Here is a 14466-nt window from a genome sequence, read left to right as displayed (position 1 = left end):
GGACCTGCTCAAAGGTTACGGGAAGGGCGGGGGGTGGGAGCGGCAGGGGGAAAACGGACGCAGCTCTTCACTTCTTGCTATTCCCTTTCCCTCCGTCTGTCTGCACACGGCCCTCCCCAAGTCCCCCCCCCTCAGTGCACCCCATTTTCTCATCTTTGCCCTCCTGGCCTAAGGGCGCTGGTCTCTTACTGGGTGCCCTGCAGTGTCCCATGGATCCCAAATGGCTGAAGAGATGATTGGATGGACGTAAAGCCCCAGGGTCTGCCCCGTGGGAGGTCCTCGGCCAATGCTGCCCCTCCCCTGCCCCCTTGGGGGACCGCGGCGGACTGACCCCTGCTACCCAAGTCCTCGAGGCAGCCCAGATGGGAAGCAGAAGTGCCCCAGGGTGCACGGGGAGTCAGCCCAGAAACCCCGAGGGACGCACGGGGAGCCGCGCGGGGCCGGGCCGCCCTCCCGCCGCGACGCGCATGCTCCATGCCCCCCCACCCCCCGCGCCGGGTTCCCACGCCGCCGCCGCCCCGGCCCCGCCCGCTCCCCGCCCGCGGGCCGGGCCCTGCTGGTCCGCTCCGGATAGACAACTGACGGCTTCGCAGAACGCGCCACCCCCCGAGAGCGGCGCCCAGGGACCAGGTCGAGACCTGTCAGGGAATCCCGCCATCTCCTGGGGCCGCTGTCCCGGCGGGCTTCTCGGAGGCGGCAGCCTTGGCCTCGGGCCCGCCAGAAGCGGGGGTGGGGGGTGGGGGGTGGCGAACAGCCCGGTGGCCTGCGGAGCCCCAGTACGCTGGCCTGGCAGGGCTGCGGCGGCCCAGAGCGGGGCCCCGTCTCGGCAGGTGGCGAGGGGGCGAGGGAGAGGGCCCTGGGAAAGGCAGCCAGTGTTTCCCAGTTTCTCTCCTTTGACTGCGGTTCGCCTCTGACCCTGGGGCTGGCAAGAAAGCACCGGCCACCCGGCGGGTAAGTTTGGATTTTTGCGCCTCTGTGTTTGGGAGCGCTGGGCAGGCTGGCGTTGTGAGGTCGCGGCACTCCTGCCGAGGGACACCTGGTGAACTCAGCGGGCACAGGCCGTGTGGATCCCGGAGGTATTCCTGGGTCTGTCAAGGGTGGGGCGTTGTGCCCCTTGGTGGTGAGGAGCACACCAGAAAAAAGCGTAAGGAGAGAAGCCAGAGGTGGGATGGAAGGCCCTTGAGAGCAGGAGAGGGAGGGAACTGAGCCGAGCGGGGGAACTAGTTCAGCAGTCCTCCGGTCCAACAGATACTCGCTGAGCAGCCAGTGTAGGTCAGGCTGCTGCAGGCATGTCAGAGACAAAACGGCAGAACTCGCCCTGCGGCGGCGCCAGTTCTAGTGGCAGGGAACAGACAACAAACAGCAAACATGTTAAATTCAGAATTAGAGACTGTGTTAATTGGTGGTAGGTGCCATGGGGAAAATAGAGCAGAGGAGGGCAGGTAAGGAGCTGGGTTGCAAGTTTAAGTAGGTGGTTAGGTGGTGATATTTCTGAAAAACTTGAAGGAGATGAGAGAATATTCCACGGAGAGGAAAGAACTCGTGCAAAGGCCCTGAGGTATGAGTGGCATGGTGTGGGGGAGGGAATGCTCAGAAGACAGTGTGGCAGGAGTAAGGAGCAAGCAGGTGGAAGGGGAGGGGAGGGCCAGGTCAGAACGGGCACCCCAGGGAGGGCCATGAGCAGGGGAACGACAGAACCCCATTAGGAGGTAGCCCTCCTTATGACCAGTTCAGCCTGTGGCCCCTGCCCCCCAGGGCAGGGCAGACACCAGTTGCAAGGATGATGCTCAGAGGGCTTTGCTGGGCCAGGCAGTGGGGAGGCCCTGGGCTGACCTGTGGCCTCCCTAGGCCCTGGGTCCCCAGGCCTTTCCACCAGGTGGGTGGCAAGTGATGTGTTCCCTGGGGGAGGACTACTAGAGCAAGGAGGAGGCAGTTGGGGTCTTGAATTGCCAAACCTCAGAGGAAGTTTCACCAGGAAGGAAGAAGCCTGACTGCAGAGGCTCTGCGTCACTCCTGGCAGATGAAAGAGCCCCAATTCCTGATCCTGCCTGCGGATTGCCGACTGCCTTTCACGTTGTTTGTTTTCTGTTTTCTTTTTCTGGAGAAATAGCCCCATCTCCTGGTCTTCTGTAGGCATCAGCCCTGAAGCTCCCACCCCCCCCACCTCTCCCTTTTTTGAGCCATGATGCATTTCAGTTGGCAGCCCTGTTCCTCTCCTCCCCCAGGGGGGTGGCCCCACATACTCGGCTTTACTTGGGCCAGTCAGCAAGCACGGTGGGATTCTGCTCCCCTCCTTAGCGTGGACCAGCCTTAGAGGAGGCTGGCAGACGGTCCCTGGTTACCCAGGCTGACAGGGCCTTCCTGGCTTCTTGCCTGAGGCACCGATGTCTGATGGACCTCCACCTGTATGCCTAGTGACGGGTTTTGGGGAGACCTGAGCTTCGGGGCCTGGAATCATCCTTCGGCTTCTCCATTGTTCTGGCAGCCCACCAGGCTCTTAGGAGAAACCGCTCTCCAGTTCCACAGTGTCCTTCCTGATTCTTCCTTATGCACATGCTCAGGAGTGTCACCCCATTCCTGCCTGGCCGTTACTTGGCCTTAGGGTCTGTGAGGAGAGCTTGCCATATCTTTCTTTCCAGGATTTGAAAGTATGCTGACTTTGGGAGACTAGGTCTCAAAGACGGACCCTTGGGTGTGACCACTTCGCATGGCTGGCGCCTGGACGCGCCTTGTGGCATTGAACTTCAGTGTTGGTCTCTGTCTACAGGCTAACCCTGTCCGTAATGTGTTTCTCTTAGGAAGTCACAGCTCAACAATCTCCAGCATGTGTGGTGTGTGTGTGTGGGGGGGGGGGGGGGCGGGGTGGCTAGAGATAATACTTCTTCCTTTCGGCTTGTGTATCTTCCAAAATGGACCATGACCTGGCCCCACAGTCATGGTAAGGAAAAAAGAAACTCGTGCTGTTTTTCAGAACATTTTAGTAGTGGCCTGAAAAGCCTTGCTGTTATCAGTATTCTCCCCCTGCACACACTCTTTTAGCTTGTGCCCGTCCCCCGGTGGCTGACGGCATGTCATCATAAAGCATAACCTGTGGACATCAGGAGGATTACTTGACAGTGACACCTTTTGCCTCCCCCCTTTTTTTATTGAGATGGGATTCACATAACATAAAATTAGCCTCTTTAGAACCAACAATTCAGTGGCATGAAGTACATTCACAATGTTGGGCAACCACCACCTCTTTCTAGTTCTAGAACCTTTTTATCCCCCCAGAGAGAAACCCCTTCCATGAAGCAGTTGCTCCCAGCGCCCTCCCCCTCAGCCACTGGCACCCACTGATCTGCTCTCTGACCCTCCGGATTTACCTGTGCTGGAGGTGTCACACGATTTATAAGAGTTAAAGATTTCTCTTTTTTCACGATTTTATTTATTTATTTGACACAGAGAGACACAGCGAGAGAGGGAACACAAGCAGGGGGAGTGGGAGAGGGAGAAGCCGGCCTCCCGTGGAGCAGGGAGCCCGATGCGGGGCTCGATCCCAGGGCCCTGGGATCACGACCTGAGCCGAACGCAGACGCTCAATGACTGAGCCACCCATGCGCCCCAAGACTTAACGATTTCTTGATAGCAAATCACAGGTCGTGACATTCAGTGCAATGAAATGCAGAACTTCCTTGTTACTTACAGCTCTGAAGGAGAGGAGGTGGCCACATGGGGCCACATGTGAGGGTGGGGGGGGGAACCTGGGGTAGGGGTAGGTAGTTTCTGCGGGGTCCCTGTGCACTGGCTAATTTGGATGATTTTTCAGGCTCTGGGGCATTGGGGCTGTCCCTAGTTGTCTGGTACCTGGCCCCAGAGTGTAGGAGCCTAATAAGGGGGAGTTGGGGGAGTGTGTTTGGTGGTCCCAGAGAGAGGGGTCCCAAAAACGGAGATAGCTGGGGTCGGGGCTTAGCAAATTGCCCAAGAAAGGCAGAGGAAAGAGAACTTGTACACATAACTTCAAAACTAGGTCAAGACAGCGCTTGTGAAATATTAGATTACATCACATAAATGGAATCATCCAGGATGTGGCCTTTTGTGTTCATGTCTGGCTTGTTTCACTGATCATGGTGTCTCCAAGGTTCATCCGTATTGTAGCGCATGGATCAGTACTTCACTCCTCTTTATGGCCAAATAACATTCCATCATGTGTACGGACCACGTTTTGTTTGGTCGCTGTCTTGGGTTCTTTCCGCCTTCTGGCTGCACTCAATCAGGCTGCGGTTAAGCTGGGTGCATTCGTTTTGATGTGAACACCTGTTTTCAGGTCTTTTGAACATATACTCAGGAGTGAAATTGCTGAGTGGTGTGATAATTATGTTTACCTACTGAGGGACCACCAACTAGTTTCCCTTTTAATTGTGAATGCCATTAAGCAGACAGACGAATAAAGCGAGCAGTCTAACAGAACACAGGGGTCCACCTCGCGGGGTTGCCAGAGGCCTGGAGCTTGCCTTATTTGCTTGTTTCTCTCTTTCTTTCTGTTTCCTCTTTCCTTTCCCCCTCCCTCCTTCTCTCGGTCTCCCTCTCTCTCTCTCTCTCTCCCTCCCCCTTCTCTCCGTCCTTTGTTTTTACTGAGATACTTTAAATTAAGTTTACACGCCATTTTCTCCCTAAGTGCTTCAAGAAGGACACTTCCTTCCATGACCCGGGGCCATTATCCATCCGACACATGAGCAGCGCTGGGCCCCACAGTCACAGTGCCTATGACTCCTCTGTCCTGCGCGCCAGCATCTCATCAAGGACTCCCGTTGCACTTGACTATCGGCCGTGTACACCTCTTTTCCTCCAGAACAGTCTCTCTTCCCAGCCTCCTCAGAGGAGGCCGGGTACAGCCCACCTTCTAGATTGGGCCGGTTTCTTCCTTGTGGTGTGTAATTGGTCCCCCAGGCCCCAAGATCCTTTATAAACTGGGTGCGGTTTCCCAAGGCTGCATTAGAATGGGGTCAGACTTTGGCAAGAGCCTCGCACGCTTCCCATGGTGGCACCCCCACAGCAGGTGGGTCCCAGGTCTGTCCAACCGGTAGGTTAGCTTTCTGTCTTGTGACCAGCAGTAAATAGGGGAAGATATTTTGACATCACATGGTCTTTCACCCAGTGGTTTTAGTGTCCATCCCACCTTAAGGGATTTTTCCTATCTGATTAGTATATATTTCTTCGTCAGATACATGAGTTTATTGATTCTGGGCCAATGCTGATGGACAGCTCATCACTGGTGATAAGGGACTTTGCCGCAGTTTAAATACTGTGCGACCCTGTCCCCTCACCCTCTCTCCTGTAGCAGAAATAAGCTGTGGTCGCCCAGACAGCGTGAGCATTCACGGCCCACTCCCCTGCCAGCCACCGCCTGGTTCTTATGCTTCCCCACGGGGGAGTTCCACCTTGTGGTCTCCAGTTGGGTGGTGATAACAGCCTTGGAGCAAACTTGCTTTTGCCTGTTTTCTGGTCTTGAGAACTGATGTGGCGAAATCTGATTCTGTCCACTTTGGCAGTGACACGCTCTTCCTGCCCTTAGCGTGAGCCCCAGCTCCTGTCTGGCCCCAGAGTGCCCACATGGCCTCACCTTCTGCACTCCCCACCCTGCCCCCAGTTTCAGCGCCATGACCACTGAGCTTGGGCCCATCCGAGGGCCAGATATGGGCCATGCCCTTAGCCTGCTCACCCCCAGCCTTCAGCTCTCAGCCTGAAGGTCACTCCTTTAGAGGGCACCCCTCCCCCAGCTATTGTGGGTCCCTCCAAAGTGCATCTCACTATTCTGGTCTTTCTCTTTTCCTTGAGAGCGGGTCTATTTCAGGTGGAGTGGTTGTGTGTGTGTGTGTGTGTGTGTGTGTGTGTGTGTGTGTGTGCATGCACGAGCGTCTTCTGGAGTTTTTTCTGTTAGGACCCTGAGCTGGGAGGAAAAGGAGCTGGCGGTGGAGCTTCCAGGGATGGCTGGAAAGTCGGGGTGGGGGTGCTGCCTCCATGGGAAGAAGGAAATGAGAAGGCGGAAGCCAAGCCTCGTACGAGGCGGGCAGGACTCCCCGTCTGGTGGCCCACCACCCAGGTGAGGAGAGAGGACAGAAGCTCAGTTTGGAAAAGTGTTGTGGATTGGCTTGTGTCCCCCAGAAAGATGTGCTGACGTCCTGTCCCCCAGGAGCTGTGAATGGGACCTAACTTGGATGAGGTCATGCTGGAGTAGGGCGGGCCTCATCTCATACTTGGCTTTTTCCAATCCCCTTAGCTTCTTTGCACCCCTGCGATGGCCGCCATTCTCTTGAAGGCCAGACCCAAGGTGAGTGGGGCTCCCTGTCTCCATCTGCCACCTCTTCATGTCCCGGCCTCACAACTCTCGCAACTCCAAGTCTCCCCTTAACTGCTGAGTTCTCTGGGTCCCCCCGCCCCGTGTTTAGTTGCTGCCCGCTCATCCTGGGACTCGTGGCGGTGAAGTCCCCTGCAGCCACAGGAATGGCTTGTTTTAGGTGCCAGTATCTTTTGAAGACGTGTCCGTGTACTTCACCAAGACAGAATGGAAGCTTCTGGACCTCAGACAAAGGATCCTCTACAAGAGAGTGATGCTGGAGAACTATCGCCATTTGGCGTCACTGGGTAAGGATCTGACATGCACATCCCATCCCCCTACTCTGTCTCTGAACTCAATTTATTTTCAAGTTTCTTTGTTTGTTGGTTACTGTGAGCCCAAGAATGAATGCATGTTCCCACCGGAGCAGTAATCTGCTGGAGCCCAGCTTTTGTCTCAGTAGAACAGTTTTTAGCGAAAATGGTTTTGACCTGTAAGTGGTAAATGCATGGGCCCCCATCACATTTATTTTGCATATAAAATCATGGGTGAAGTAAACCTCTTCTATCCAAAAGATAGATGCGTATTATCTTTGAATATTTATATGCACTGTTGTAGACTTAATTCATTCGTATCGAGGTTGACTTGTACATTCATTTCATGGTACGGAGTTCAGCTGCTCCTTTTCCTTGTATCAAGGATAAGACATGCACTTGGTTTTCCAGCCTGGAGAAATCCGGAAAGGAGCTGGACAGTCTTCCCCGCTTCAGCGGGCTTGCAGGGGGCCTGCTTGCTCCATTTCTTCCCTGCAGATTTAATCTCCCTAATCTAACCACACAGAGGGAGATTAGTTTCTGACCCTCACTGCGCAGATCCAGGGCTCAAAGGGGAGCTCTGGAATCGTCAGTTGAGTTTGGCATAAGGAACTGGGACATCTGTTCTGTCTGATGATGGAAACGGGGCTTTGGCTTTCGAGGCACAGGCATTCCTCAGCTCTGTGTGCTTCCTGATACTCCCCGGGGCCTTGCCCCCTGTGGATCCCGGCTCCATTTCCCACAAGCCTACTGCCCTCCCTGCAGGCCAGACAGTAACATCGTTATCCTCTGGCCCCGGTCACCATCGACTGCGGACTCCCGATGCCCACCTGGCCCCTGGACACTCAAATCCCTTTGCTTCCTCAAAGAGACTCTGTCCTTTCTCTGGACCCTCCCAGTGGCACTCTCTGAGAGGGTTCCTTGTTCTCTGTTCCCGAAGATGTTAAGGCGGGGCTGAGTTCAAGAGTGACTGATCTGCTTCATTTCCACGGGCAGGATTTTTATCGTCCAAGCCTCACCTGGTCTCCTGGCTGGAACAAGGGGAGGGGCCCCGGGCAGCAGGCACCTGCAGAACACGGGCCGCCGCAGGGATGCAGAAAGGTGAGTGTGGGGCGCTGGGCTGGCTCGCCTGAGCCGGTCACGAAGAGCAGCAGCCGAAGGAGGGCAGTGTGACCACCGTGGGGGGGTCAGTTCCCCTTTGTGGCGGACTTAAATCTCACAGGGAGGCCCCCTGGTGAGACACCACTGCTTCGGGCTCATTCCCACCTTTTCCCCTCTTGCCGGGTCCCATCTGCAGACAGTCATCTTGCGTCTTCCCCCACGTCCTCATCTCCCGATTCATTCCTTGTCAGCTTCAGTGTGGGCGTGAGGAGGGAGAACGAACCCTAAATAGAGTTCCAGGGCGAGTGACACCGGTGGGTGTTCTCTGTCCTTACAGGTGACAGGATAAAGAACAGGACATTGGTTTCAAAGCAGAAGCATTGCCTCAAAGAACTCACAAGGACCGATCTGCAGGCCGGTAACAAGAGCCAGGTGGCCAGGCCACCGGGGGAAACGCTTGAGCGCGGAGCGGGACGTGCTCATTCTCCACAGACAGGTTCCGGCGGGGTTGACCCCCCCGGGGAGAAAGGTCAGAGCAGCTCCTCGGGGGACGGAAGAGAGATGCGGCAGAGAAGTAGCCCCAGTGGTTGGCAGGAGTCAATTAGAAGGCAGCAGGGTTCCAGAGGCGCGGAGAAGCGTTACCTATGTCAGCAGTGTGGGAAATCCTTCAGCCGCAGCTCCAACCTCATCAAGCACCGGGTCATCCACAGCGGCGAGAAGCCGTACGAGTGCCCCGAGTGCGGGAAGCTCTTCCGGCGCAGCTTCGCGCTGCTGGAGCACCAGCGCATCCACAGCGGCGAGAAGCCCTTTGTGTGCAGCGAGTGCGGCAAGGCCTTTACGCGCAGCTCCAACCTCATCAAGCACCAAATCATCCACAGCGGCGAGAAGCCCTACAAGTGCCCCGAGTGTGGGAAGCCCTTCCGGCGCAGCTTCGCGCTGCTGGAGCACCAGCGCATCCACAGCGGCGAGCGGCCCTACGCGTGCAGCAGGTGCGGGAAGGCCTTCAGCAGGAGCTCCAACCTCATCGAGCACCAGCGCACCCACAGCGGCGAGAAGCCCTACACGTGCAGCCAGTGTCCGAAAGCCTTCAAGGGCGTCTCCCAGCTCATCCACCACCAGCGCCTCCACAGCGGGGAGAAGCCCTTCAAGTGCAAAGAGTGCGGGAAGGCCTTCCGGGGCTGCTCGGGTCTCAGTCAGCACCAGCGGGCGCACAGCGGGGAGAAGCCCTACGAGTGCAGTGAGTGTGGGAGGGCCTTCAGCCGGCGAGCCAACCTCTTCAAGCACCAGGCCGTTCACAGCCCGCAGAGGCCCTACGAATGCCAAGACTGCGGGAGGGCGATCCAGAGCAGCCTCGTCCTCCTGGAGCCCCGGCCCGCGCACGGTGGCGAGCGGCCGCTCGCAGGCAGCCGGGGCCCGGGCGGGAGCGCCCTCGGCGGGAGCGCCCTCGGCGGGAGCGCCCTCGGCGGGAGCGCCCTCGGCGGGAGCGCCCTCGGCGGGAGCGCCCTCGGCGGGAGCGCCCTCGGCGGGAGCGCCCTCGGCGGGAGCGCCCTCGGCGGGAGCGCCCTCGGCGGGAGCGCCCTCGGCGGGAGCGCCCTCGGCGGGAGCGCCCTCGGCGGGAGCGCCCTCGGCGGGAGCGCCCTCGGCGGGAGCGCCCTCGGCGGGAGCGCCCTCGGCGGGAGCGCCCTCGGCGGGAGCGCCCTCGGCGGGAGCGCCGGCCCTGCGGGGCGCCCGTGCGGCCGCGGCCACCGGAAGCCCTGCGCGAGCGGCCAGTGCGCCGCGGGCCGCGGAGCCTTCCAGGGGAAGCGGGGGCTGGGCCATCCCCGGAAGCCCCGTGGCGGCCCGAGGCCCTCGGAGAAGAGTGACCGCGAAAAGGCGCCGGCCTCTTTGGCCCTCGGAAGGCCGCGTGCCGAGCCGCACCCGGAGGGCGAGACCCTCGGGGGAGCCTCGGAGGGTGCGGCGGCCTCCCGCGCCGTCTGACCGGGCTTGTGTGGGACGGGGCCGGCTCGGAAACAACGGCGGCCCCCGCTCCCGTCGCCCGGCTCGGGTGCTTTGAGTTACTGGGGAGCAGTCTGTCTCCTCTTGCGGGGCCGCGCGCTTCACCCCCAGACGTCTTAGCGTTCCTGGGTGGAAGCACTAAAAGCACTTTACTCCTTTAAGCGCCTGTAAACGGAGGGGACTTGAGAGAAGGCTACAAGCAGACTGTGGCTGGACTGTGACAGCACCTCACGTTCATCCGTTCAGAAATGGTCTGGAAATGGACTTGGGCAAATACCTCGGCGGGCTGCTCGTGCCCTTCTGTCGAGCCGCAGGGCGTGCTGTCCGTGGAAAGAAACCGGACACCCTGCGATCCCGCTGAGCAGGGGCCCGTTCTTTTTCCAGGCCGTTTGTCCTTGTGCCGGAAAAGCCACAGCCTTCCGTGGGGACCCCCAGCTGCTTCTCAGAGGAGCAGGGGCACGCAGGTCCCATCTTCTCAGAGCCCCGGGGCGGGGTATGGGGGACACTCCGGTCTCTCACAGGAGGGGGGCTCCAGGCAACACATGTCTTTCCTGCCCCCCCCTCCCCCGGGCTCACCCGCCTCACTGCCTTCTGCCCCCCTCCCCCGACCCCACCAGCAAAAGACAACCCTGGCCTCTCCGCCCCTCCTCCCCGCCCTCAGTGCCTAAAGCTTTGCACGTAACTGCGCCCCCTCAAGCAGTCACCTCTGTGGCGGGTGCCCGTCGGGAAGGAAACAGGATGGGTCAGGAATTTGCACAGAGCGTGCCCGGCAGTGGCTCGCTCATGGGATCTGCCTTTCATATGACATTTCTTACAATATTGAAGGTTCAGCCGCTTTGAATAATTTTGCGTTCAGGAGTAACGTAAGCTAAAGACGGGGTTTTTGCCACGTGAGAGTGTTGGTGAATCGTTCCTTAAATAAGAATCCCCCACCCTGTGAGCAGACCTCAGGCAGGAGGAACGGAGCCCCGATGAGTGTGGTGGCAAGCCTGGCCCCTCTTCTCCCTCCTCCCCCTTAGCCCCACGGAGACAGGGCGGACCCTTCGAATGGCACTTTACTGCAAGGCTGGGCGGGGGGGGGGGGAGGGGGGGGCGCCGTGGCTGGCGGGCTCTGCCCTGTTCCATCCGCGCTGGGCCCAGGAATTCTGCCCGTGGGTGCTCTCAGCCCAGCGCCCTGATTGGCTTGCCACCTCCTTCCAGCCCTCTTCACTGCCAGACCTCCGGCAGGCAAGGGATAGGTGTGCTGGAGGCCCGCCGCTGGGCCTCCCAGGAACATGTGCGCCGTCCCCGCCACGCAGGAGAGGCTCGACACCACATCTGGAGAGTGAGGGAAGACCTGGAAATACAGAATTCCTTCCGAGCATGCTTCTTGGAGCTCTAATCACGAGGACGACTCCAAAAGTGAGAAATACAGATAGAAACAAAGACATAGGTTTCATCTAGCTATATTAAAATGAGTTTGATACGACTTATGCAGAGTTCTAGAGTTCTTGCAACTTGCTTTTATCTCATAGCCCCTTTCACTGGGTCTGTATCCCCTTGTCCTTTGATTGTCTTTTGCTCTTTGTGTCACGTTCCTCTTTGTTGGCACTTCATAAACATGTGAAATGAATATGGCCCCCTTAGCACGTTAGCTCCAGTCCTGTCTGAGGGGGTCAAACGGATCTGCAACTTGGGGTTTTCCGATGGAAAAAGAAGTATTAGGAACAGTGTCTTTGAAGTCCATGGGCAGGTCGTTGGGAAGTATGTGGTTTGTTTGGTTTTTTTCGTTTTTTGTTTTTTTTTTTTTGTTTTTTTTTGAGGCGCAGACGATCTTTGCCAGGGAAACCAATCCCCATGCAGAGCAAGGAACAGCGGCAGGAGGCCATGCACTTGGACTCCAGTCTCGTTTGGTTCAACCGTGGCCTGACCAGGATTGGGACGCCAACCGCCACGTGAGGGAAACCAGAAAGAGACCAGATCCATGGGCTCTGATGTCCATTTCCATCACTCTCGTAAGTGAACAGCCTCACTCCTGCAGGCCAGTGTAACGTCATCCCATTGGTTCTGCTGGACAAGCCAACTTGACTTTTAATGTGAGCTCCTTTTATCATGGGACCCATACCCAAAGATGACTGGCTACAGGGGGGTAATGTACAGGTGTTTTCAGCAGACTGTGGATTTGCCGGGACAGATGCCAGACACTTGTGCTCTGGTTTTCGAGCGCCCTGAAAGGCTGCAGGGTCCCCAAACGCTTACCGAGATAAATGACATTTAAAATAGCAATGCATCTTTTTGTCAGTTCTCTGTATAATTTTGCTTGTCTTCATGAGATTTTCATTGCAGTGCAATTACGAGTATCATTTTCTCTCATGTATGGTGATCAGGTGTGCAACACGAGCTGGACGGGTATTGCGTGGAATAAAAGTCAGAGTGTGCGGGGGGCGGGGGTCCCTGTGTTTTTCCTTCTAAAGTGCTCTGTGTGGGGACAGCAGTGATGGCCCACACTTGCTTTCCCCAAGAACTTCCCTGGACACCAGCCCCTTTGCACTTCGGGATTGGTCATCTGCTTCAGACGTGTCCCCACGAGACGCTGTGTCCGCACGTAGTGTGTCTGAGCCTTTGGACCACTTGCCCTCTGACACCTTGGACACTTTTCAAGAGCGGTTTCAATGCTGTGGCAGTACCCCCCCCCCCATGTAACTGGTAAGTTGTCCTGACTGAATTCATTTATTTTGGGGGCAGACAGATAAGGAGGGTCTCAGAGTGCTGGCCTTGAAGGGAGCCCTCTCATGGCTTAGAGTAACCAGGTAGCAATTGGGTTAAAGTACCAGGAAAGGCTCTAGGTGTGGAATTGCGGGGGTGGGCCGAGAGACTATGTTTGGGTGAAGGTAAGGCCAAAACCCTGGAGGGCGGCACAGCTGGGAATCAAGGGCAGCCATCCGAGGCCGGTGGGACGCCGTGCCTCGGAGACCAGGAAGGGCAGAGCGGCGCAGCTGTGTCGTCCCTCCAGCTGCTTCTGTGTCTTCAGGCCACGTGGCAGCACCCGCACTCACTCAGGCGTGTGTGCCTCATGCGGCCCCATGTGGCTCTGTACAGAGGCCGCTCCACCTTCACCCTTCTGTCCGCTTCTCGGCCTCCCTCCGTGGAGGGACTCTGGCGGGACACCCAGCCATCCTGTAGGCCTGGAAGCCCTCTCCCCTGGTCTTGCAACCTCTCTATGTCCCCCCTCCCCCAGCCATGTCTGCGGCCCTTGGCCCTTTCCTCTGTCCCCTATCTCTGACAGTCATTGAGCCACCGGATCCTGGCCGCTCTCGGTTCCGGTTGCCCCAGCTGCTCGGCCCACGCGCGGCCACCCGTGAGTGCGGTGGGGGTCCTTGCAGTGTCACCCGGCTGACGGCAGCATCCACTTCTGGGGCTTTATGAGACCAGCATGGACCGTGTCTAGAACCTTGCTCAGATTGTCTGCAAGACTCGCTCTGCTCTAAACAAAGAAATGGGTGAACGCTGTGTTCGGGGGGCCTGAGATTTGCCCCCAAGGGAGGAAAAAAGCAGGCGCGGGAAGGGGGTGCTCAGGATCCCGTCGCCGTCGTGGTCCCAAAGCCTTAGCTTCTCAATGTTTCCGGAATGGTTTGCTCTCCCTGCCGGGGCTGGCGGTGGTTGGCGCTCGGGCCTCTGCCACAGCCGACACCCCGTGAACCGACAGGACCTTCGCTCCTTTCCTCAGCCGGAGGAACACAGCAGGCCCCCAGCTGGGGATGCTAAGTGCCTGTCTTGTTAGGTAGCCGAGGTGACAAGCGGTGTCCTGAGGCCAGAGCAGGAGTATCAGGGAAGTAGAGCTCCAGGGATGTCAGGCAGGGCAGACGGAAGGAGGGGGAGCCCCGTGGGCAGGAGCCCTGCAAGAGCAGAGGATTTTCTGCAGGACGGTTGTGGGGCACACGGTCATCGGGAGCAGAGTGCAGGGAAGCCTGGGATGCCACATGAAGAAGTTCTCTGGTTCCTGATGAGGAGCAACTTTTTGTTCACCTGAAAGAATTATTCTAAGACTGAGGAGGGGAAGGTCACGTAAATGGTAACGGCTAGAGCGTGCGACTGCGCACGTGGATGACCACCAAGTCCACGCACTGTGGCCGGCCCGATGGCTCTGATGTCCACAGGCGCGACTCCTGGCGTGTCTGTGACCTCACAGCGCCGGGCACAGCGGGCTCGGGGGGCACGGCCTCCTCATCTTTCTTACACAGCGGTGGCAGTGGCGCACGAGAACCCGTCAGCACGATGAAGACGGTGGCCGTAAACACCCAGCCCCCCTTCCTGCCCCTGCCCGCTTCCCGCTGCTGCCAGCACCGCTCTGCTTCCCGGGCCTCCGCGTCGGTCAGCGGAACGACTGAGGCGCGGCCACGTCGCCGTGTGTAACGGCCCTTCACTTGACATTGCCGAGCGCTCTTCCATCGTGTGGAGGGACCACGATCCCCGTCGGACACTTGGGGGCGGACATTTGGGTTGTTGCCGGTTTGCGGCCATGACAAATAAAGCTGCCATGAGCCTGCCTCCGTGCACAGGTTTTTGTGTAGACGTGTGTTCATTTATCCCCCTGGGCATAGAGCGAGGAGTGGAAGTGCTGGGCCCCATGGGAAGCCTCTGGCAGCGCCAGCCAAAGTCTTAGCCCCCTAACCGCGGTGCCCGGGGGCTCCAGCTTCTGCACCTGCCCCCCGACACTTGTCCACCCTGTTGATTCTAGCCATCCTGGGCGGTATGAAATGG

At 58.1% G+C, this 14466-nt stretch overlaps 1 protein-coding gene across 1 annotated transcript; it reads left to right on the top strand.

Annotated features, from left to right (window-relative positions):
• The first annotated feature begins 755 nt into the window (after positions 1 to 755).
• On the top strand, positions 756 to 14263 carry ZFP92 (ZFP92 zinc finger protein). The gene is made up of 6 exons (XM_028094392.2): positions 756 to 951; positions 6260 to 6310; positions 6498 to 6624; positions 7627 to 7731; positions 8069 to 12411; positions 12944 to 14263. Exons 2-5 carry the CDS (start codon positions 6278 to 6280, stop codon positions 9706 to 9708), a joined length of 1905 nt encoding a protein of 634 aa, XP_027950193.2. The 5' UTR covers positions 756 to 951; positions 6260 to 6277; the 3' UTR covers positions 9709 to 12411; positions 12944 to 14263.
• Positions 14264 to 14466: the final 203 nt, after the last annotated feature.

This window comes from Eumetopias jubatus, unplaced genomic scaffold (assembly GCF_037043125.1).
Source record: "Eumetopias jubatus isolate StellerSeaLion01/CBP00866 unplaced genomic scaffold, mEumJub1_p1.0 scaffold_11, whole genome shotgun sequence".
Taxonomy (NCBI): Eukaryota; Metazoa; Chordata; class Mammalia; order Carnivora; family Otariidae; genus Eumetopias; species Eumetopias jubatus.
This window is presented reverse-complemented; position numbering and strand designations above follow the sequence as displayed.

What these genes read in the sequence shown, in the direction of transcription:
- ZFP92 (XM_028094392.2), top strand. Translation starts at nt 6,278, where the DNA reads ATGGCCGCCATTCTCTTGAAGGCCAGACCCAAG. An exon ending in TCTTGAAGGCCAGACCCAAG is followed by an intron (nt 6,311 to 6,497) that starts GTGAGTGGGGCT and finishes GGCTTGTTTTAG; the next exon opens with GTGCCAGTATCTTTTGAAGA. An exon ending in CGCCGCAGGGATGCAGAAAG is followed by an intron (nt 7,732 to 8,068) that starts GTGAGTGTGGGG and finishes CTGTCCTTACAG; the next exon opens with GTGACAGGATAAAGAACAGG.